This window comes from Chamaea fasciata, unplaced genomic scaffold (genome assembly GCF_029207755.1).
Source record: "Chamaea fasciata isolate MVZ Bird 193981 ecotype frontalis unplaced genomic scaffold, bChaFas1.0.hap1 SCAF_4, whole genome shotgun sequence".
Lineage (NCBI taxonomy): Eukaryota > Metazoa > Chordata > Aves > Passeriformes > Sylviidae > Chamaea > Chamaea fasciata.
This window is the reverse complement of record NW_027094089.1, coordinates 32,741,677-32,766,228: the sequence shown is the minus strand read 5'-3', so window position 1 is coordinate 32,766,228 and position 24,552 is coordinate 32,741,677. Positions and strand designations below refer to the sequence as shown.

General features: G+C 38.7%; 1 protein-coding gene across 2 annotated transcripts in view; it reads right to left on the bottom strand.

Annotated features, from left to right (window-relative positions):
- Window positions 1-990: 990 nt before the first annotated feature.
- Window positions 991-24,552, bottom strand: part of HOMER1 (homer scaffold protein 1) — an 88,423-nt gene continuing 64,861 nt past the window's right edge. The window contains exons 6-8 of one of the 2 annotated variants that reach the window (XM_066181248.1): window positions 12,217-12,327; window positions 10,488-10,568; window positions 991-4,827 (exon numbers count right to left, since the gene is read on the bottom strand). In XM_066181248.1, coding sequence (XP_066037345.1) covers window positions 4,639-4,827; window positions 10,488-10,568; window positions 12,217-12,327 — 381 coding nt within the window. In that variant the 3' untranslated portion in view covers window positions 991-4,638. The remainder of the gene's footprint in view (window positions 4,828-10,487; window positions 10,569-12,216; window positions 12,328-24,552) is intronic. The other variant, XM_066181249.1, reaches the window with a different exon arrangement.

Here is a 24,552-nt window from a genome sequence, read left to right as displayed (position 1 = left end):
GGGAATCTTTTTGAAACCTGTGTTTCCCCCACCCACCCCGAATTTAAAACACCTTTGATAGTTACTTTCCTTCCAATGCCTTTTTCTGAAAATACTAAGGATTGCCAAATACATTGTTGCATCTGAGCTCTGCTTATGCAAGACCCAGCAATGAGGGGGAAAGTAGGTATATTGTGTTTCTTTGGTCCTATGATGAGCTGCCAGCGGTGCAGAAGCAGAACTGGCCGCTACAGGTCCCTGAGAGGTTGTGGCGGGCAAGCTGTGAGACCCCTTATGGTGTGAAAACCCACTTTTGTCTGTAGTATCTAGAGGTATTGTGACATTTAGACTCACACCTGCTTTCTGGCTCGGCATAGCCGAGTGGACTTGATCTGAACTGACTCTGGGCTCTAACACAAAACTCCTCTCATTGTTCCAAAACGTTTAACAAAATGGGGAAAATTCATCCATCTTGTCTGAAGTAAAATGAGAAACTGAGGCTGCTAAGGAAAACCAGAGATTTCAAATAATGTGTGTTATTCTGTGATATGGTCTCTGCTTAGCATTGTTCAGAGGTAGTGCACAAATGCAGCATTACTAAGAAAATGTAAACAAGACAATTTGAACATTACTTAGCAGAGTCCGGTCCATTTTCTGAAGAAGAAACCCCAATGTATAGGTGTGCACTTAACTGGCCTGTTCAGTTACTGAGACTGAACGCATTGGGATGGAGTTTCTTGATGGTATTTTTTAATTGTCTTCTGACACCCAGATCTAACCTCTAATTAGATCTATCTTTGGCCTTAAGATTTTTGCAGTTAACCAAGTTACGTGCTTTCACTGATATCTCCAGCTCTGCAGAGAATTAAGGTCTGCAACAGTTTTCCATTCCTCTCTCCATGCAGTATTTCTGAAAAATGGCTTTGATTTTGAATTTTGAATGCAGTGTTCGCAGAGTGCTGTTCAGCAGCCACTTCAGTACGGAATACATAAGATGACAGAATGAAATGAGGTTTAGCCTCTTATTGAAGGCAAACCTGAAGTCAATCCCCAACTGGTAGAAAAATGAGCAGAAATCAGAAACCTATCACAACTGACAACTGAAAAGACATATCCCAAAATATTAATCTTTAATTGATGCATTGTTAATTCTAGGGTTTTCTTTAAAGGAATTATCCTGGGAATGCCACCGATAGCGTTAAATGATACTTATTTGTGTAACAATTGGTTTAGCCCTTTATTTATTTATTTATTTGTATTTTACCTGAAAATGTATTTTCTTAGAGACCTTATAACCACATTTCTGCATTATCAGTTCATTTTGTTCTCCTCTTCCCTGGATATATTGGCCAGGAAAAGGAACTTCCAGTCTATAATGGACAGTTTAATTCACATGTTTTACTTTGTCCACATAGAAAAATGCAATTTCTGGATCATTGAGGCATATGGATTATGAACAATACACTCCAAAAACTAGCTATCCAGACGGGGATATACTTACAAAAATCTTTTATGTCAAAGTCAGGATTTCACAACATAACACACTAATGCAAAATCCAGTAGCACCTGAAAGATTAAGGTAGCTGCTGCTATCGCTTGCACATACTTGAAAAAGATTTAAGGAAAAAAAAAAAGAATAATACATTCTCCAGAGAACAGCAAGTGTATTTTAAAATAAAAAAGTGTGGGTTTGATTTATTTTATATTTTTTTTTTCCCCTCTTTCTGTATTTCTGTGAGGCTTATGGTAATTCTTTTGTTGGCTTTTTTTTTTCCAATACTGTAGTTGCCATGTAATAAATTATACACAAAGTGACTGCTCTCCCCTCCAGTGCATGTTCACAGTCATGTTTTCAGGCTATAGTACTGAACACTGTTTTCTTGTATACATATTCCCATAGTTTCATTAAAGATAGATACAAGGTACAGTACTCATCTCTGGGACAGCAATGTTTCAAATGGGAAAACCTTTACCTTAAAACAGAAGTCAAGAGGCTACAGTAGGTATAACCACCTAAAGTATGAACTTTAGATCACAATTTCTAAACACTTGCCTACTGTACATAAGCATTAAAAATAGTCTTAGACATAGGATTTTATTTATATGTGCACGTATGTTCACCTCATCCCATATTTATGTTTGGCAACTATTTGGGAATTCAAAGGTGCAGCCCTCAGTAATTGTAATATTTAAAAAAAAAGAAATGAAGCTTATCTATTCTATGAGAAAAAGAAATTCTCAAATATCAATTTCCAATTTTAAATTTAATTTCAATAGGAAAATATTAAAAATGTGCACATCTAAATTTTTCCATGTTCTGTATATACATATGTGTGTGTACTTATACATAGAAATGCTCATGTACCACACATATTCACAAAATTTAAGTGGAATATTTCTGTCCACTATTTTCCCCACACATATGACATCATATCTTTAAAAATGTCAATAATAATATCATTAAAAATAATATTACATTTATTCCATCATTATGTTTTTTTATTCTTTCTTCATCTTTATTATGTCCGCTGAGCATTGGCAGGCCAAATTCTCCTTGCACTTCCATGGATGTTATGCCAACGGAATGTTGCTGACATCACATCAAGGACACATCTGGTTTACAGCAGCACAAGTGACAGGAGAATCAGGCCCAAATATCCCCAGGAAAATTAAAAACTGGCTGTATCTGCTCATATGGACCTGATGAAGATATACACACCACTGTCTAAAATCCCCTGAATGATTAACATGTAGCTCACCACAAAGTTTTCAACCAGTAGCACAATGAAACAAGCTCCCCCCACCCCTTTAATAAATGTGAGAAAATACCCTAAAAAATATGGAGAAAGCGTAAACATTGTGTATATTACATACCATATAATACATGACAGTTTTAGCATTTAACCTAAGCCACTTCCCTGACTAGTCAGGGGAGACCTGATAAATCACCAGTTACGGGAAAGGAAAAAGGTATTTTAGAAATAAAGCATGTCTTTCCAATATAAATGACAACCCGTGTGTATTATATGGTATATACACACAGTACATACATGAAAACAAACTTATCTTTTCTAGTTTTGAATTCCAGTCTCTAAGTGAAGAAAACTGTGTTCTACAAATTTCATAAGCAGCTAGATTTCATGTTTAACATTCAAATTAATTTGGGGAGCAAACAAAGGTTCGTGCATCGTTCAACTCTGAGTTCTGACACTCATTCATACATTTTAAAAAAGCCCTCTTCAGCATTACAAGCAATTTATGGCAAGAATGCACTGTGATGCAAGACACATGACAATTGGCTTACCTTTTAAAGAGTTGGGTTTTTTTAAATAAATCTATTATATTAAGAAATATGTGTTTGCCAAAAGTCTGTTAAAATTACATCAAAACAACTTTAAAACCTGCTCACTGAGGATAATTCAATTCAATGTCCTGTTTTTAAACACTTAATTAACAGTTCAGAATATTGCCTGGCGTAGTTTTGATAAAGATGTGATATGAAGACCCATAAAAGAGTAAACATGTCTTCAGTTCAATTTGCTATGACAACAAAACTTTAAGAAACAGCCTTTTTGGCTAGACACGTTCAGTGTACAAACAATCCCTTGTGGTACCTCTGTGCCCTTAATGAATCTGTAACAGAACAGTGCTCCCCATAAGCCATTATTAACAGAACCTCTGTTTCATGTCACATTCTGAAAAAGTCTTCTGCAGAACAGGTTAACAGCAAATTGAACATTCAGTATAAGTATCAAGGCCAGAAAACAAACAACTGGCCATTCCTTGTTATCTGCACAGGTCAAATTTAAAATCTAAAATTTACATTTAAAATTCTCAGGGGGTTTGGGGGGGGGTTGGATTTCTTTTTTTCCTGTGGGACTCACCTTCTATCACTGGTTGGCTTCAAAATTTATTTAAGTGGAAGATACTATCTCACTGTAATTACATGGAATTCATATGAAAAACTAAACCTTACATTGGACAATATTGTTGAACACCAAAGTAAGCTCCATAAAGAAATACGGTATCTTCCAGTATATATGTATAGCTACTTAAAAAAAAATAATCAAAAAACCAACCAGCCAACCAACCCCAAAAAAACAAAAAGGAAGAAGTTTATACACGCAGTTATAGTAGATTTGTTTCTATTAAAGATGCAACTCTCTCTCATTCCTGGCAAGAATAAATTTGTTCTGGCACTGTTTCTCCACAGTGCAACATATCCTGAGAAATTATTAAGAACAACGAAATACAGGGCTGTCATCACTAAGTTCTTGCACAAAACACAGCATTTAAATATCTTAAATAAAATAGCCAATGAACTATATTGTATCTGTCACAAAATGGAGTGTGTCCTGGGACACTGCTAATTCATCCATCACTGATAATTAGAAAAGGATTGCATTCAATTATTGTTAATATCTTTCAAGTTATCTGCAGCCAATAATGTAAAAGGAGGTAATTTGTTCTTTTTATTTTTTCTTCAACTGGCTACAAGCTGAGATCTAAATTTTACATTGAATTATAAGTCAAATTTAAAACAATCCCTCTCAGAGGAGCATTTCCTAATTTTGTGCAACTTTGATGCAGAGCCCAACACAGTTCTATGAAGAGAGACAGTGCATCTTTAAGCTGATTGGCACTGAAATCCCATTTTCTTTAACTACACTCTATTAGTTTGGCCAAGTTATCTCGTAATTCTGTTAGTTCAAATATTTTTCCATCAAGAATTTCTAAAAGTGTCTTCAAGTTATTGCGAAAAGCTTCTTGCTCATTCTGACTTTTCTCCAGACGTTGCTCTAGATCAGACAGCTGTCCTTCCAGGTCTTTGTTTCGAATTTCTACTTCCTTCAGAGAAAATACACAAGATGTTAATGTGTTGTCTGCAAGCAGAAAGCAGTCTAACGTCCTGTTGGTACTCATGTGCTATTTTTGTCACCTGCTTTTTAAAATAATTTGTAACCCTTTACAGTTTACAGTAAGTCAAAACCAGAACCTGAATTGTTACTACAATTGCATATGTACAGCCACTTCCTCCATTTTTCCATAATTATCTGAAGGATGGAAACTTTCAGAGAGGGACAAACTTTAGTCAGTAAACAAACGATACACTCATTTAGGTACGTTATCACTTCTGTTATTCAGAAATGCACTGCCTAATGAAAACATCTTCTCAGAGTTTACTTATGTTAAAGTATTGCCCTGATTTAGACCACATGAATTGCTCAAGGACATGGTTCTGCATTGAAAGCTCTCGTGCAAAACCCCACCCAGAGCACTGCTTTAGAGACAGAGGAGCACATCATCCCCATCCTGCTCTATGGGCTTTGCACTCAGAAAATTAAGACAGGAACCATTCAAGCTGGTGTCAAGGTGACTGTAACAAATGTAAACCAGGAGGTGCAAGCTGCACACTGTGCCCCACTGCACAGCACACACCTGTGGAGCAGGGACAATGGGAGAGGCACCACTGCTGTACGGAAACGCCGTTCCCGTGCCGTGGGGGAAAGGTGAAGCAGTGGCTTATTGGACACAGTCCAGGGGCTCTGACACTGAAAAAGATCAGTTTTCACTCACAAGGAGAAGTCCTTGGCATCAGCCCCTGGAACTCCTCGCAGCCCCAGCTTGCACCTGATAGGGGACGGTGCCAACAGCTCCGCCCTGTGCAAGCCAGGTGCCCTCTGTTCAATCAAATCACAAATGAAGCAGTCAGCTGGGTCTGGAATAGCATATTGTTCTTTGTTCCATTCATTGCACACCTCATAAATTAATCCTAAATTTTATAATTTCAGTTAGAAAAATCACTTTCAAAGGCAGCACAGAGACAATGTGTTTACACCCTGTACAGCCATCTCTGGAAAAGTGCATAGTAAATCCATATTTATGTATGGTAACGTATTTTTCAACGTCTCCTCCCTTTACAGTGGCTTTGTGACACAAAGCTTTAACAAGCCTGCTCTGAGATTTTACCAGAACTGGTTTTACAAATAGGAAGGGAGGTTTGGCAGCAGCCAGTGATCTCAGCATGAGCAACTCCTCTTTCAACCCTCCAACTCTCTTACTGGCTTTGGTGTGATTCTTCTGTCTCCCTCAAGGCTAAGAAATATATTCGTTTTGACATTGGAGAGATCTCAGCTAACCATAGAAAACAACCTGATCTATACAGAAAATATGTTGGGTCATTCCAGAGTAGCAGGTATGTAATGTGTCAAAGTCCATGGCCTGAGAAAGGTACCCACTTGTGAGGGGCCTGATGCCAACACTGATTGGGAGCTGCATCCCTGGCCAGAGGAGGGATGGGGTGATGTGGCCAGTGCTCAGCTTCAGCTCCCAGCCTCTGCAGCAGGGGAGAGTTCTGGGCCCCCAGCATGGTGGGGGTGGAGAAGACACAACATCAGGACGTTCACTGCCTCATATCTGTGGCTCCCTGTGGAGTCAAGGGTTACCTCCAGCCAAACTGAAGGCCTCCCTTACTTCTTGTATGCAAATGGACAAGTGAACAACTATGGAGTTTTGGGTGCCAGTCTTGAACAGCCGGCACATCTGAGAGCAGGAATTACCCCTTATTGCCTGGATCAAGACAAGAATTAATTTGTTCAGCACTGAATAATTTAGTTGCCAAAGCACTAAAAGAAGCTAACTGGATAAAGCACCTGTAGAAATTATAACAATAAAATCCATATATGCTTATGTAGTGAATAGCTACCCCTGTACTGCTACGAATGAAGAAGATAACTGGATATAACCTAGTCATACCATGCAAAGGCTCTCCTTCATTGGGTCCACTCCTGCCTTCCAAGCCAAGTACTTACAAGTACTACCTGGTGTAGTGATTGCACAGGTTCAAGACCCTCTGAGGACCAAGCGATTACAGTACAGGACATAAAAATTAAATCCAAGGTCCTCCCAGCTTTGCTACATGACACAGTCCTTTCTTTAGCTCACAGAAACAGTAGTTTCTTTAGGTCACAGAAATAGACTGCTGTTTTTCAATATTTGCCCATCCTGTCATTGCTTCCCTTCTGGTCACCAAATGCGTGTGCTCTAGGAAGTCTCCTTGCCGCTGCTCTTACCTCAGAGATAATTAATTCCTGTAAGCAGGCAAGCCAGTGATGAAATAGACCACTTTGGGACAAATCTATAGACACTTGTATGGCTTTACATTGTGACATCTGGGCCTGAAATAGAGCATTCTGTTGGCCTGTATCTAGCACTGGAGAACAGCTTTCAGGTCCTTCTCAGATATTTTTAATGAAATATGCCAGAAGCTGTTGCTTTTAATTTCTGGAAAATGCTGCTTCTTAAATTTACATTTGACCCTTAAGCATATTTACCCTAAATTAGTATTAATGCTTTCTGCGATGTTATTGCATTGTAACCTCATGTCTAGCTCCTGTGCAGTTTCCTGTTTCAAATCAGTCGGCCTCAAAATTTCCTTCTTGATTAGAAGAGGTGGATTACATGTAATGCAATCTATTCCCCTAGCTGTGCCATTTCCCAGCTGATCTCATCCAACAATAAATTGACTCCTTGAAACATTCAGGCCCTTTACAGAATGTATTTTGGACTTGTTTTTTTTTTGCTTTGATTTTTTCACGCTCTTCTTTCATCAGATGTAATCATTTCTCATATTGTTTTCTCTTACAGAATAAATAAATCATTACTAGTTATGTTTGTTGTTTGCACTGTAACAATCTTTTGTGGAATTCAGTGCAAGGATTGGAATAAAATATTCAAACCATACACAACAGCTATATTTAGGAATCAGCCATATTAATAAAGATATTCTGACCTACTGTGAGAGTCACACCGATCGTGACTCGCTGATATGACTTCTCTACATTACTAATGGAATTATTAAAAAGGACCTCAATACTTAACCTTCACGGTGAAAACATATTGTTCTTCGGTAGATTTTGCCAGTGACTGATATCTAATTAATTTCTGATATGTGTGTATCAGAAAAGCAATACACCTTGAAATACTAATTTCTTTGCATAGCATTTTGCATAGAGGTTTTTTACCAAAATATTTTAAAGTTACATAATCCACTTGCAAAGCACGAGAGGGAAAAATAAAGGACAGGAACAAAGAGTGAGAGAAACAGATATGAGCCCTGGAGAGAATCACTCTGAAAATAAATGATGAGTCAGGTAATTGAACATACATGAGACAGTGTCAAGCTATAGCAAATGATGTGACAGATGTAGGGTGAAGAAGCTAAGAGAACACCTGTATAATCAAAGCAGGACAATTACAGCAAAGCACAGACTCAAGATCTTTTTCCTAGGCAGCATCAGGCCAGTACGTAAGTTTAAGCTTAATAAAGGCACCTTTTAACTCAGATCCTCAGTGATCCTTTAAATTTACTTGAATAGAACCATATAGAACCATTTCCAGAAACAGATCACTTACAATGTGACATATATAAAAATATATCCATTTGGTGATTAAAGAATTACAGAGTCATAAAATGGATTAGGTTAGAAGGTTAAGGGTTACCTTCAAACAACCCAACAAAGGGTTTCAACCCTTTGTCATGGGCAGGAACCCTTTCTCCTAGATAAGTTTGCTCAAAGCGCCATCCAACCTAGCCTTGGACATTTCCAGGAATGCAACATCCATAACTTTTTCGGGTAACCTGAAGCAGTTCCTCACCACCGTCATCGTATAGAATTTCATCCTAGTATCTAATCTGACCCTACATTCTTTCAGTTTGAAGACATTACTCCTTGCCCTATCACTGCAGTTCCTGATGAAGAGCCCCTCTCTGCCTCCCTCGTAGGCCACTATCAGATATTGGAAGGTTGTTATGAGGTCTCCATGCAATCTTCTCTTCTCCAGGCAGAACAATTTCCAACTTTCTCAGCCTATCTTCATAAGGGAGGTGCTCCAGTCCTCTTATCAGCTCCACAGCCTCCTCTGGACCCACTCCAACAGGTCCATGTCCTTCCTGTGCTGGGACCCCAGAGCTGATGCAGCACTGCAGGTGGGCTCTCAGCAGAGCAGAGCAGAGCAGAGGGGCAGAATCCCCTCCCTGGCCCTGCTGCCCACACTGCTCTGGATGCAGCCCAGGGCACGTTTGGTTTTCTGGGCTCTGAGCACTCACTGCTGGTTAGTGCTGAATTTTTCATCTACCATCAACCCCAAGTCCTTCTCTGCAGGGCTGCTCTCAATCACTTATATAAACATATACCAAAATGGAACTACTGACTTTATAAAGTAAAATTTTAATAAAAATTCACCATTTTCTAATCTTTCATCTCTTACCAGTCTCATAATTCTACTTGTTAAGGATAGGTAATTTCAGGCTCACTGTTACTTTTCATATCATATGATCTTACAATGAAATTACTGCATTTGCTACTGCTAGAACAATTTCCAACTCTCATTAAAATGTTTCTTTTTAGTGTCTCTGCCTGTTCAGATGAAAACTTGTATTTTTAGCCTAAAGCCAGCGACAATTTTTGGAACAGACAAGGTCAGGTGTACCCAAAACACTCTTCAAAGTAATAACATACTTTGTACAAACAAGTTGACGTAAGAATGGGGAAAAATGAATAAACCCATTTTGATCTTTAGTGGTTTATTCCGTAGGTTAAAATTTGATTTATGGAGATTCCAATTCATGTCATGCATTTCAAAGAATACCTGCCTAATGATTTTTAAGCTGTGGTTGTGATCTGATGGGGCTTGCTTTCAGCATGCTAAGCCACAGAACAGAGAGGATCCCCTTCCAGAACTTTACAATTGGAGCTATTTAATGCCTGAGTTTCCAGTCCTTTCAAAACTCTGAAGGCTGAAAGAGAGTGCAATCCACCTATGCTTTGGGTCAGCCTCATTCCAGAGGTATGACAAGGAATGTGGCTATGTGCTGGCTGGTCAGTGTAGCAACAGACAGGCAAGAGCTCAGATGGAGCAAGGGAGTATACAATGAGAGAATATCAATTCCATCAGCCTCAGGTATCCAGCATTATACACAGTAAGAAACAACTGCTAAAGACCAATTAAAGCACAATGCTTCTAAATAATTCCAAGAAAATGTTGAAAGTATGTGTTTTTAAAGGCTGTACTACACAAGAGCACTTTAACCCTTACTTTCTCAGGGCATGTTTAAAAGCTGAACACAAACTCATCTCAGGTTGATGACACACAGACAAACGGTTTCAGTGGCATGCAAAAACTATAGGAAGACACTGCTGTGAAAATCACACAAGAACTGTCCAGGACACATATCAGTGAAAGATGTTTGCTAACCTGAGAGTACTATGTGGACTCGTAAAAGCAATGTGGATCTGTTTCCTCAGAAAAAAAACAGCAATTCACAGCAGATAGAAATTTTGGTACAAATTCCTAAGGGTCATCCCACCAAAACACCTTCAGGGCAGTCTAACTTACACATTCATCTGGCACATTCAGTGAATATAGCACAAGTTACACAAGTGAACTGCTAACTTGCTGATAATTTTTCCCTTTTCTCTGAATTAAGATGATGCACTATAGCTCACCTGTAACTTCTGGGTCAGAGAATCCCTCTGTGCCTGGAGCTCTCTGGCATTTTCAATTTCTTGTTTCAATCCTTCTATTTCCTAAGGGAGAAGAAACAACCTTGCTAGCAATGTGTTACCTGGCCTGGTCTCTGTGCTGGTAATCTGGCTGCTGCCTCTTCTTCTCCTCAGCAAGTCATTGCAACAATATCAACACTGGCAGTTGGCTACTGCCCATCAGAGAACTTAAGTGTAAGCCTTGCTCCCAATACTTCTGAATCACAGTTCCAAAACAGCAACTCCATTGTGAATGAACAGTAATAGACATAAGCATTTTTTTCATGAAAGTCCAAGTTTTCTTTTTCCCCCAAAGAGATATGAAATAATTTTTTACTGAAAAATTAAGGTTCCTTGTAATTAAAAAAAACAAATTTACACTTTAAATTCTATTAGAATCTACCCTTCTCCCATTTTTCAAGAAAAAAATCCAATTTTCAAATGTAAACTGCTAATTATGTCACCAGCAGCTGGGCTGAACATCAAATAAAAGCCTGCTTTGATTGATTTTTGTAAAAAAAAGAATCTAAAAGAAATGGCACCTTTAATTTAGCAATTAGAAAATAATAAGCTATAAAAATAAGAAATATAGATGAAATAATGAACAGAAGAGAAACTTGTTCTTAGCTTACTTTCAGGAGACAAGAATAGAAACAGTTAATGAAACTAAAAGGTATCAAACTTAAAACTATTAAGTACTCTTGTCCAGACAGGCATATTCACCTCCCAGGACTCCTTTTGGCAAGATTTCTTTGCAGCCAACAGCTCAGCATAATTCAAAAGCGAATGGACAACAAAACGGGAAACATTACCAAGCTGAGCCCAATCTATTAAGTATGAGGGAGTTTGGAAAGGGCTTTGTTCCATTTTGAGGGGATATTCTGTAATGACTGTGCCTCTCCTTCATCCTCCTTGGAAAGACCTCACAGCTCTGAGGGAAGGCTTGGCAAGTCACACTGCCCCTCCAAGCACACATTAACTGCCCACAGTCCCTTATACGGGGCAAATAATTCTTCCTATGCAGCTGCTTCCATCTCCTTTTCCCATCCATGAAAGGGTGATTCTTGTCTGTGGCACAGCTATGTTTTCCTCTAGGAGCTATGCCAGTGCAGGTGTTACTCCAGTTCTTTTTATTTACTTGCTGCTGGTCCAGGCCAAGGCACATGGCACAATAAATACCAAGTTTCAGGCTGGGGGCATGGCATGTGTTTAAGGAAATTGCTGATCTTATGGACCATAAAGGTCAGCTTTATTAACAGAGGCTGAAAAATAGACTGACTGGGCAAAAGCATTGATATATTTCTGTTTCAAACCCTACTCTCCAGAAAAAAAGGAAGCATGCCTGAAACAGCTTCCCCTCTTAGGGAATCTGGACTGCATCAGTTTGATGACTGCCCTGTGGAAACCACTTATGACTTACTTTTGCAAACAGAGATGTTTGGTCAAAACAAACAGGAAAACATGATACTTTTTTTGTTGCTATGCAGATACCCAGCTCTATATTGGACATGTGTAATTATACAAATGGACTGATGTAATTATATAAATGAAAAATTTCAAAGAAGCTGAAAAAGTATTTACCTTGTAACATTTAAAGTAAATAATTCAGTATCTAGCACCCATCACAAGCTTAATATTGAAAGGCTTTAGAAAAGATGTAATAGAAAAGCACAAAATAAATGTTAGCAGATACCTCTTCTTTTTTCTTCAGTGTAGACTCTAATTCCTGTATTGTCTGGTTTAATTCTGTTTTATGTGTGTGGACTGCATTAGCTTGACTGCTCACACACTCCAGCTCAGTCACCTGTTGAAATAAGTAAAAGAAATACATACAGAATTAATGTCAACATATTCATAGTACTATTACTTCTTTACATCAATAGCTGCCTTTGAAATACACACTAACTTCTGGATGACTTCTGTTGATTAAAATGGTGAAGGTGTTCTTACAAAGTTAGCATAGCATTCCATAATATATTGTTACGTAAGTGGTTGCTATGAACTCCTGGAAACAAAAAAAAAAATCATTTTTTATAGGCTGAAAAGAGCACTAATTAAAACTTATATTAATTATTGAAAGTTTTAAGAAAGTTCTGAATTACCACTTGATGACTAGACACAGATCTGTCTAACTAACCTCTCCATCTGACACTTTTTAATGTTCTACCACCTTACTAAAAGCCACAATGTTCACACGCTTCCTAGAAAGCCAATTAACATTTCACAGCATCACTTTCTGACTCGGCATCAACAGTGTAATAGCAGACACTCAGCCACTGAAGTGCAGCTGCCAACTTTTAACTCTCCCTAGTAATGGAGCTCATCTCTCAGTCACAAAGGCAACAGCTAATGTCACAATTTGGATTTGTTCAGTTTCCCTTTTATCAGCAGACAGCAAGCATGCTCCATCTTCCCTTGGATAAGTTAAGATACCTAGCAGTGGTGTGGACTTTTGTTTCATTTTATAATCAAAAAGATGCTAATATTCTGTCACTCACAGATAAACAGCTTTTAGAAAACAGTTTTCAGAAGACAGCTTCTGCATCAAAGAAACATAATCCATGCAGCTGGAGTCTACACAGAGAAGTCTCTGTTCATGTACCTCTCACCTTATAGGTCAGAATACAAGAGACCTCTCACACCACATGTCTCCCTGGATGTGTGCACTAAAACATTTTTGTTTAAAAACTAAAACCTAATGATGAATTTTTCCCCAGAAGTTATGAGCCTGTCAATCCCAATACATATCTTTCAACAGAGCTGCACCATGTACCTACAAATCTGGCCCAGAAACTCCTTTGAACAAAGTACTAGTTAATTCTGCAACAAAAACCTTAAACACTCAATTCAATATTCTTGGAGGGGTAGCCATTAGACAGAGGGCAGACATTTTCCAAGACAATTTTATTTCTTAGGTAAAATAATATCTCAGGGAATCAAGGTTGCTGCTCTCCAGCACCAATGTTCCCTAGCTAATAAAGCCGCTGTGGTACCAGTAATTTCAGACTCTGAACTATTTGTAGGCTCAAAAGCTAGATTACTGGATCAAGTCCATGGGAAGTCAAGATGAAATGCAAGGAAATTAAAACAACTTCTCCTTTCTGAATCACAGGCCACAATCCTCTGCAACAGCCATGAAGAATCTAGGTTCTTCTGCTGGAAAGCTTTTGCACAAGAGGTTTATAATGGAGAGAACTGAGATCAGAACAAATTCTTGGCAGGGGGTAAAAGGAATGAGGGAATAGGGTATAACTTGGTAACACAATGTGCCCCGTCCACCTCAAAGAACTTTCTTATTTGCTGGTATTGTCCCAAAAGGAATACTCATGACATGCTCATGACAAAAAGGAATAGTAATTTGCTTTGTTTTATATGCCACTGAGCATTACAACTGAAGACTTAGATGATTTTCTCAATTACACATCTGTATCTGTATTTAGATTCTTATAATACTATTACAGCGTTCACCACCGCAATTACACAAACAAGAATTGGAACACATCGATGAGGACAAACCTATGGCTGCACAGTTTCTGACCTAGCATCTAGGGAGAGCAAGAATCAGAAAGGCACAGAGAAATTTAGGCTGGAAAGGGGCTGGTGGCCATCTGGCCATGGCCTCCTGCTCAAAACAGGGCCAATTTTGAGGTCACATTTGATTGCTCAGGGTCTGTCCAGTCAAAAATCCTACACTGTCATGCAGAAATGCAACAGTTCTAACACTGTAGGTTTATGAAGAGCTCTAGTTCCTTCCTAAGTTTTGCTGGAACTGTCAAACTCATTCACCCCTTTCACCTTCAGCCCTTCTGATGTTTAACTTCTGAAACATTTCCAAACTTTCCTGCTGAGATGTTGAATAGTAACTTCCAAGAAGCCAATCTCTCTTTCAAAACTGTTGCATTCAGCAAGACCCACTGGCCCTTACCAAGCACCAGCACAGAATGCTCACTTACACAAAACCTCAGCTGGAGAGACAAAAGTAAGCCCAGTCCCCAAGCTACCTCTGTCCTACTATCTCATGCCTTGAAGCAAGCCTGCAGAGGTCTCTCATCCTGTGACTAAAGAAGCACTTGGACTCCCACTGTTCTCCATATGGTTTCTTCTTGGGTGGTACACATAGAGAGCATGTATGTATTGGTGCAAGCTTGGAATCCAAGGTGCTGATGAATCAAAATGTTGGATGAAATATTACTGTTCTAGGCTGCATCTATTATTACTGCTTGAAAACACCTCCTGCAGCAGCCCTGCCAGGTGCACAGCTCATGTAAATACTCCCAAGTACACTCTGGTTCATACTAACCCAACACAGTGAAATTGCTTAAGCAAACACAGATGATTATGCTTAAGCAGAACAGGCCATACTCCGACAACCTCCTTGCCAACAGGGGCAACTGCTCTCAGAAGGACAATTAATTACTAGCACTAAAAGGGCTGTAATGTCTTATTCTAGTCCAGCTTTTCTCTGGGCAAACATCCATCTCTTACTGATTATGCAAGAAAACAATGTTCAACTGTTTTGTTTACTGTCGATTGAAAACTCAGTAAATTGGGAAAGAACAAACTCAATTTAAAAACTGAGCTACTTTAATTGGTCTTATTTAAATGCCCATTCCTACAGAGATTTGAAAAGATGTCAAATATCTTCATGTTTTTATCTTCTTCAATGTACCTATAAAGAAGAACAATGTACTGTGACCCTTTCAAAAAGATCTGTAGAGTAAGATGGGCAGGAAAATGATGTGATATAAAGAATATGCAATTGAAAACAGAAGTAACAAAAGATAAAGCTCTAGACAAAAATCAGGATAGCATTTACCTGTTCTGTTTCTTGTTTCAAATTGCATTTAATTTTCCCATGACCAGTGGTCCAAAAATCACTACAAGTAACTGTTTATGCATTATGCACAGAAGGGGGCATACAAGGAAGTTAAAGTGCTTTAGCCTGACCCTCCCACAGGCTATTATCATGGACACCTCCTCATTCAGTGTTTCAGGTTTAAAAGCAAGGCTCAATCAATCCTTCAAACCCTTGCACAGCAGTATCCAGCAATGTACCTGTGATTACAGCTCATTTTGAGTACAGAATTCAGACTGAAAGAACAGTCTTTGAACAGTAACTGACTAAACAAAGTCCTGCTATTGTGCTACCATAAGACTGCACTGACTTGCATATCTGAAAACGTCGATAATTCTGGCTTCATATTTGAGACTGAAAAAGAAAAAAAAGGTACTGTTCTTAGCCTGTTTCTTTATTTTGCATTATCATCTAGGTAAGGATGGCATGTAAGGAAAATATTCTGAAAAGTCTTTTTAGTGACTATTTAGTGGGCAAACTCTTATAGCATGAGAATGGCATTATACTTAACTGCCTACTTCAGTATGAAATACATCAGCTGAACTAGGACAGAAAGGCAACTTCCTCTGGTAGAGCCTAGACCCTCCCAGCAGAGGCTGTCCTAGAGTTTTCTGGAAGTTTTAGTCTAGGTCCAACAACCTAGAAATGCAGGAGGATTCCAGGAAGAGGTTTTCATTGCAGCAGAGACCTAGCACACTGGGCTGCTGGGAAGACTGGAGGAGTGAGGCTTCAGGCCACATAACACCACAAGGAGTAACAGCCTTGGTGTGAGCTTAAGACTGTGACTGCCCAAAGCTTCAGAAAACTGAAAAGACTCTCAAGAAAATTCTGAGCACAGAAAATTACTTTGCAAATGGACACTTCAGGTAGACAGAAGCAAAGAAGTGGGAATGACACAAGTATTTTGAGTGGTGACCTGCCCCAAGCAATTATTGACTAAATGATTCTGTGCTGTGTTTGCTCCAGCTGGATTAATTTTTTCAAACCACTTTCTTGAGATGTTTAATTCAGTTCCAACAGATCGTGAAATTCCTTTTAACAACAGATAGAAATTATTCCAACTTCTACAGAAAGGCAAAGCAAGACAGATTAGAACACAGAACCCCTATAGAACACAGAATCCGTTGCACAACTGTAGAATAATTCAGGTTGGAGAAGACCCTTAAGATCACTGAGTCCAACACTTAACCCACCACTAAACCACATCTCCTAGTGCCACATCTACACGTCTCTCAAACACCTCCAAGGCTGGTGACTACAACAACTTCCCTGGACAGCTTGTTCCAATACTTGACAACCCTTTCTGTGAAGGAAGTTTTCCTACTAACTAAATTAAAACTGGCACAACTCAAGGCCATTTCTCCTAGTCCTTTTGCTTGTTATTTGGATGAAGAGACCAACCCCTACCTACAGCCTCCTTTCAGGCAGTTGTGGAGAATGATAAAGTCCCCTCTGAGTCTCCTTTTCTCCATGCAAAACACCCCCAGCTCCCTCAGTTGCTCCTCACAGGACTTGTGCTCCAGACCCTTCACCAGCTCCATTGTACTTCCCTGGACTCATTCCAGCAATAAAATAAGCTTCCTGAGCCGAGGGGCACAAAACTGGACACAGCACTTGAGCTGTGGCCCCACCAGTGCCCAGCACAGGGGGACAATCCCCACCCTACTCCTGCTGGCCACACCATTGCTGATCCAGGCCAGGATGCCATTTGGCCTTCTTGGCCACCTGGGCACAGCCTGGCTCATGTTCAGTCACTGTCACCAGCACCCCCAGGTCCTTTCCAGCCACTCTGTCCCAGCCTGTGGCCCTGCCTGGGGCTGTTGTGACCCAAGGGCAGGACCCAGCCCTGGGCCTTGTTGAACCTCACACCATTGGCCTCAGCCCATGATCCAGCCTGTCCAGATCCCTCTGCAGAGCCTTCCTGTCCTCCAGCAGATCAGCACTCCCACCCAGACTGGTGTCACCTGCAAACTGACTGAGGGTGCCCTCCATGAGATCACTGGTGAAGATGTTAAACAGAACTGCCCCCAGTAGTGAGCCCTGGGGAGCAGCACCTGTGACCAGCCACCAACTGGATGTAACTCCACTCACCACCACTCTCTGGGCCCAGCTGTCCAGACAGTTTTTTGCCCATATTAGCAACATTTATTCACTGCGGCCATGCCCTATTTTCTGTACCTGACACTACTAATTTGTTGTTTCTATGCTGTATTTTTCTCCCTTTTATTTACTGTAGATGTAATATCCAAGATTTACTAGACCAAGCTACAGTGCAGGACATACAGAGAGCTCACATGAAAGACTGAATTTAAGAATTAATTATCTATTGTTATGTGATTAAGTTACATTCCTAAAAGGATCATAACTATGACTGTGACACTATAGTTCCATCAATAATTGAAGATGAATTTCACACAAAGAAAAAAGAGCCCTTTGCTTTCCATAAGGAGAAGAGAAATGTTATTTCATGGATCAGCAAAACGGTGGATAACTGCATAAAGTTTCACATAACATATACAGAGAAAACTTCCCAGTTCGTAATTGTAGACAGTACTAAAAAGCACAACAACATGCAACAAGTTATCATAAAAATTATTCCAGTGTATGTTTCAAGAATAAAAAAATTCTGGAAAGATTTTTGGAGTTGAGAAATGTGAAAATGCAGAAAACAAGGAAAATTGCTTTTCAGGTCTGATTCTGAAGGAACAAAAAGCACACAATGGTATTATTCATATAAATCACTTCTGACAGGAAATTAATTATTGTAGTTTTCCAAGATTTACCCATAGATAAAATAATAACCTGGGGGTGAGTGTTGTGCACTACTAGCAATTTATTACTTTTTACAACAGAGAAAACACTTAGGAAATTTTGCTGAAAAAGACACATTTCTGTCTGCGGGCAGTGATGCCTTAAGCCATGGAAATACCAAAATGTTTTCCTCATTTCTTTACAGATGAAGTAGGAATAACCTATCATCTGTTGGATTTTTGTGAAGAAAGCAATGAAACTGTAGTAGGAATCTTTGAAAATACAGCAAGTTTACCAGAATTGATGATTTGACCTTCATCCTTGCATTATTATTTACAATTGGTAAGTTCAATACACATCCATTTCCCTACAATCTAATTAGCAAATACTTTTTCCAGTCACCTGGCCAGTTAATGAAACACATGCAATGACAAACATCCTTTAGTCCTGAGGATCTAAATCCAGTTATTTTCTTATTCTCCTGCAGAGTTTTGGAATTATAGGATGTATTTCATTCTGCAAGCTTTAACTATGTAAACACCTTGTCAAATGCCTCCACAACGCATGCGTTTTATAACTTGCAGATAAATGTATCTTAACACTTTTCTTAAGATTTTCTAGAAATAAGAAGATGGGGGATGAGAGAACATTTCTGTGAAAAATTATTTCATTAGCCAGAGTCAGAGTAGCTTAGTTGGTGGTTTGTTTCTTTTTTTCCCAAATTATTATCTTGTATATGACACATTCTGTGAAAGTGAATTCTGAGAAAAAATAAAAAAAAAGAGAACCTTAACAAAACAGTCTTGGGTCCTCAATGCAAATTTTCGCTAAAAACAAATTAAAGCAAACTGAAGAAGACCAAAAATACTTCAATCCACCATAATTCTTTTTTAAAAAAGGCAAATGCACATTTTGATTCAAGAAACATAACCTTGTACAGTTGCTCTGTCTCAAAAGATACCATATTTTTAGTTAAGTGTAATTATCAACCAAGGGTTGAATCTTTGTAAATGCTAGGTGGATTATCTGTACTAGAAAACATGGACACAAAGGGAGATTAAAATATGTACTGGGTTTCAGAACTCTACTCCTAAAAAATGCTCTGATAGTCTAAAGACTGACAACACATACCATTTCAAAAACAATACAGCACTTACAATTGCTGAAATGGATGTTCTAGGGACTGAAATGTACATCCGGAAAAAAAACCCCAACATATTGTCTGAAATAAAAGGCTTGCATTTTTTGGTATCCCCTAATGCCATGGGAAAAAAATGTCATCTATTTTCATTGTAAACAAGAAGTAAAAAGCTGCTATCTAGCCACATGCTAATTGCAGTATCTTGTGGAGAAGATTATACTTGGTTAACCTTTTTTTCTTTAATCAATCAAACCTAATTTATTCAAAATTTGTTCAGAGTTAAATTTGAATTGTTCAGTAGGAGGGACACAGTCTTAAAGGGAGAATGACAAGTGATAGACATCACATAGGAAAGGTGAATTACCAATAAATTTTTGGATCAGAACTCCATTCATAAATTTCTTGCTAGCATGCTTTCTGTCACTTTCCTTCATATTTCCACTCTTAGATAATGCTCTTCCTTGGGCATTTAAAACCAAACAGTTCTCTAGCGTAGTCACAGGGCTGCTTACAAGACTTCTCAGTGAATATGAAGTCCATGTTATGGCCTCCAATTCAGCAGACAACTTCATCACATCACATCTGCATGTTCAAAAGATAGTTTTGGCAATTCAAGTATTAATGCAGCTGATGGAAATGTGGAGGTGACTTCTAAAGAGTCTGCAAAGATTTTCTATAGATAATCCCAACAGATGGTTTACACAGCATTCCATACTTCTTGTGAAATTTCACAACTCCTTTTACAGACTGTTGTTTTCTTTAGGTGACACAGAAACAGTCCAATAAAATGACCATGGTTTTATTTTGGAATGCTCATGCAATTTTTCAATATCCATTTTAAAATTTCTTCTAAGAGTAGGAAAATCATGGTCTGTTATTTGTCAGATGGGTTTAATAACTACATAAGATATCTCACACTTATTTGATGCATTGAATGAAAGAGCACAATAGCCTATTTTTTATCTTATTTTCTGGGAAATTCTTGTAAAATAATAAGCTAGAATTCAAGAGTTTACCTTTCTGTTCTTTCATGAATGCCCAGGAGTTTGATCACTTCCCTTGATCTCTTTTTATCTTTTCCTCAAGATGAATGATCTTCAAGTACTGCAGCTCTTATTATTATGCACTGGTGTTATTACTTTGTGCTATTGCCCAGTGTCATAGGATGATTTACTTTAGCAGATAGAGTGCATGAAAAAATTAATCATTTTCATTTTTTAACATGACAAAGACAGAACTTTGGGTTACTTTCCATAATTTATATTATCATTCAATCCTTTCCTTTTTGTGGTATCAGGATTAATGTTAGGGCCCATGCTATTCTATTTGTCTGAAGTAGCTTACTTCAGGGCTTTTCTTTCTGTTACTGAGCTGTTCTAAAATCATTAATCCCTTTTGATGTCAAAAAGCTATGCAAGGTGTGTAGGAGTGCTCACCAGCCCCATTTAAGGAAAAATTTTTGTCGTTTCTGAGCAGATTAGAGAAGGCTGAGAGTTCCGAGTTAAGCTCGTGACTGGGCATCATATTTTCCTAGAATTATCACTTTGTATTTGAGAGGGAAAAATCCATACATCCATACAGCAAACTTCTGAAAAATAAACTGTCTGGCAAAATATCAAATGCAGTGTTTCTGAATTAAGCTTAGAATGTATCAGGAGAAAGCACAAAACTTTAATTTATTGAGAATGTTTCACTCAGCCACACTGAATCTGTATTCTATTTTATCTCAGCTCTAGGCATTATGAAGGCAGAGAACAAATGGAAGAAGGAGGATAAAGGCAGCAGAGAAAGAAAACAAATGTAGGTTAACACAAAAAACCCGAACTGATAGATAAGTAAACCCTATACTTAGAGATGGCAAAAAAAAAAAGAAGTGAAATTATTTAAAAAATGCAATCAAAATTAAAGAAAGAGAAGCAACCTTAGACAGTTTCCTTAAGAATGGGACACTTACTCTTCATGCTTTTGTCTCTACAAGAATTAGTAGTAAAAAAAAAAGATTACTATCTTAGACTGAAATTGTCAATAGGTAAACATTGCTAAAATCATTGGAAGACTTCTGCCCATCCTAGCTAACTGCAAAGAAGCAGCTGTTCATCTATGACCACCAAAGCCCACCCCTCCCCAAATACACCTACTAACTGGAATTTGGATTGTGACTGGAATGAGATAAGCCAAAGGACGTGCTATTGTTCAGTTATCCCAGGTCCGGGGACAAGAATTTACCCACAAGAAATACTGGAAGAGAGACTGGAATGCTAAAGCCTCAAACATCCAGAGGGCAATCTGCCGATGTGCCAAGTACACACTCAAGTGCAGAGAGCTGCCTGGGCAGTATCAGGGACACTCACATGCGCCTGAAGAGGCTTATCTCTGCTGTTGGGCCACAATGGGCCACATTGAACTAAACTCCACTGGCATAATAGGCAGCTGTAACGACTTAGACCATCAAAGACTCCTGAAGTATCCCCCGACCCACAGTGAACCTATATACAAATATATATATACACATGTTTATAGACACTGACTATTCAGTGTCATTTCACTCTAATCTGCCCCAAGGGATTTAATAACAAGAAAATGAGTTACCCTTGCCTTCTAGAGCAGGACGTAATTTAGATTTGATATATGCTATATACATAATCTGAAGTGAGATGATCCCAGTTTGGGGAACATTTTTTGGATCAGCTGCAGCTACATGCTTATCCTGAACAGATAAACTGCACAGAAAGATAGCACAAGACAGGGAATGAACATTTGCTGCCATATGTACTGCAACCAACAGTCTCCAGATCTGCCATTTCAACAGCACATTTTTGATCCGTGTAAGAAAGAAGCATCTGACTTGCAGTTTCTTTTTGAAGTGAGGCACTAATTAAATTTGAAAGGCCAGTCTCCAGAATGCAATTTAGAAGAGCTTTTGTATTGCACTGCACTGTATAGTAACGGATTGAAATTGATTTTTTTTAACACTATATGCATATTTTTGTCTAGAGAATTCAATTTCATTGGGTTAGCCAAGTCTACATTTTTCTAAAAGAAATTCCAACAGAGGGCAGTACTCCCCATGAACTACTCTATTTTAATTTGCTGGCATGCCCAGAGAGAGTTAGGCACAGAGTGTTCCTATATTCTTTGTGAGATAACAACAAGTCCTGGGGTCACAGGCTACAGAATCACCTAATAAAGGCATGTAAACAATCAAAAGAGTATAGGGTAGATAATACCCTGCTACGGGATATTGTGTTTCCTCAGAAATACAAATAACTGCAGGAAATTTGCTGAGAAAAAGTTATGAAAAATCATCAGCTATTAATGAATATAGCCTCAAAGACTCAGTTACTGCTGTTAAATATAGTATCACATAAAAGCAAAATTAAATGCTAAAACCTCCTATATTCATTAATTTTATTTTCATTAATTTTATTTTCAAATAAGATTTGACCAAGAGTGGGAGTAAAATTTAAAAAATTAAAGGGATCTTTGCCTGTCTTGTCTGGTTGAGTCTCCCAAGGCAAACACAGCTGTTGTTGTTGTGCATTACTTTTCTTTCTCAGGTCTTAAAAGGATGTTATTGTCTCAGCTTTGCAACACAAGCTGTACCTTTTTTTTTTTAGGAAGAATGTTACCTTATTATGTCCACATTTTAGCAATGAGTTCTTTACTGTAAAGCCCATCTAGTGTTCAAATTCACCTGAACATTTACACTGTAGTAACTTTAATACAAGGCTGTAATTTAAATAATTTTATAGTGGCTGTTATCATCTATTCACAAGCCTGGAGCACAGGCTACAACTCCCACTTTTCCAAATGAGAAGCTTAAAGGAGTTGACAGGCGAAGTTGCAGTCTCCCTCTGTACAAACAGACATGACAAGCTTCTGCTTGACTGGAACATTTCTGAAGCAAAGTTTAGTCAGCAGCTGCCAATTTCTTGAACTGAAAGCACTTTGCAAGAAGCATCAGTCTTAATTACATTTCATATGCTTTGTCCAGTCAGCTATGCATGCACAGTTACAGTCTGTTGGAAGTTGCTGCTTTTCCTATCAATTCCTTTGCCTGGGACTTCAGGAGTGTTGTCTGCAAGTCAGTGTAGGTGTGGGACATCCCCAACTTGCCATTTCCCTAGGTTTCTTAAACTGCAGGGTATTCTTGTTTCTCCTCCATGCAGGTTAGGTGTGGCCCACTGGATTTAACACACCTCAGATGAATACAAGATTATTCTTGGGACTACCTAAATAGCCTCCAGTTAGACAAGTCCAACACAGGTCTGAAAGATAGATATTGCAGGATTTGGCTAGCTGTAATTGCCATATCTTATTTCCTATAGGTGAGTATAGCATATAAAACCAAATTGAGAGGTCTGCAATATTCACCTTTCTTTTTCAACATTTTCATGAAACCTGTTTCCATGCAAAAAATTGCAGTGGTTTAGCTTGGGTTTTTTGCAATTTTTTCTTAAATAAGTATCACAGAATCATAGAGTGGTCTGGGTTGGAATGGACCTTAAAGATTATCTTGCTCCAACCTCCCCTGCCATGGGCAGGGACACCCTCCACTAGACCAGGTTGTTCAAAGCCCCATCCAACCTGGCATTGGACACTTCCAGGGATGGGGCATGCACAACTTCTCAGGGCAATCTGTTCCTGCGCCTCACCACCCTCACAGTAAAGAATTTGTTCCTAATGTCTAATCTAAATCTACTACCTTTCAGTTTGAAGCCATTCCCCCTTGTCCTATCACTACAAGCCCTCGTAAATAGTACCACTCCAGTGTTAATTACACGTCCTTGATTTCTTCTAAGCTAACCTTTATTAACAAAGGTGACAAAGCTTCATAAAAGACATCCTTCCTTCCCACATGTTACTTGTGCCCTCGCTTTGCAGATAAATGTGCCCTAAACTATGACAAATTCCTATGGATAAAGGCTGATAGACTATACAATATAGAGAGTTACATGTGAAAAGAGAAGCAAAATTAGGTATTGAATATTTGTTTTCATAACTTAGACTTCAACGTTGCATGTCATATTCCTTCTTCAAACATTGTCCTTCCTTCCCCCACTGTGAACTAACTTCTGGTTTGTCAAATGACCTCTGCAAAATTTGCCATGAAGGCAACAGGACCCAGTCCCTTCTGTGTGAAAATAGGTGCAGATCTTTACTTGCATATAGTGACCTTGGTTTTCAGTTGTGTTTGTGTTGTTCGGAGTCCTTCGTGTGCAAGGAGGATGGTAAGCTGTTCATCTTTTTTATATGAGGGCATTACAATAAGATTTCTTGAA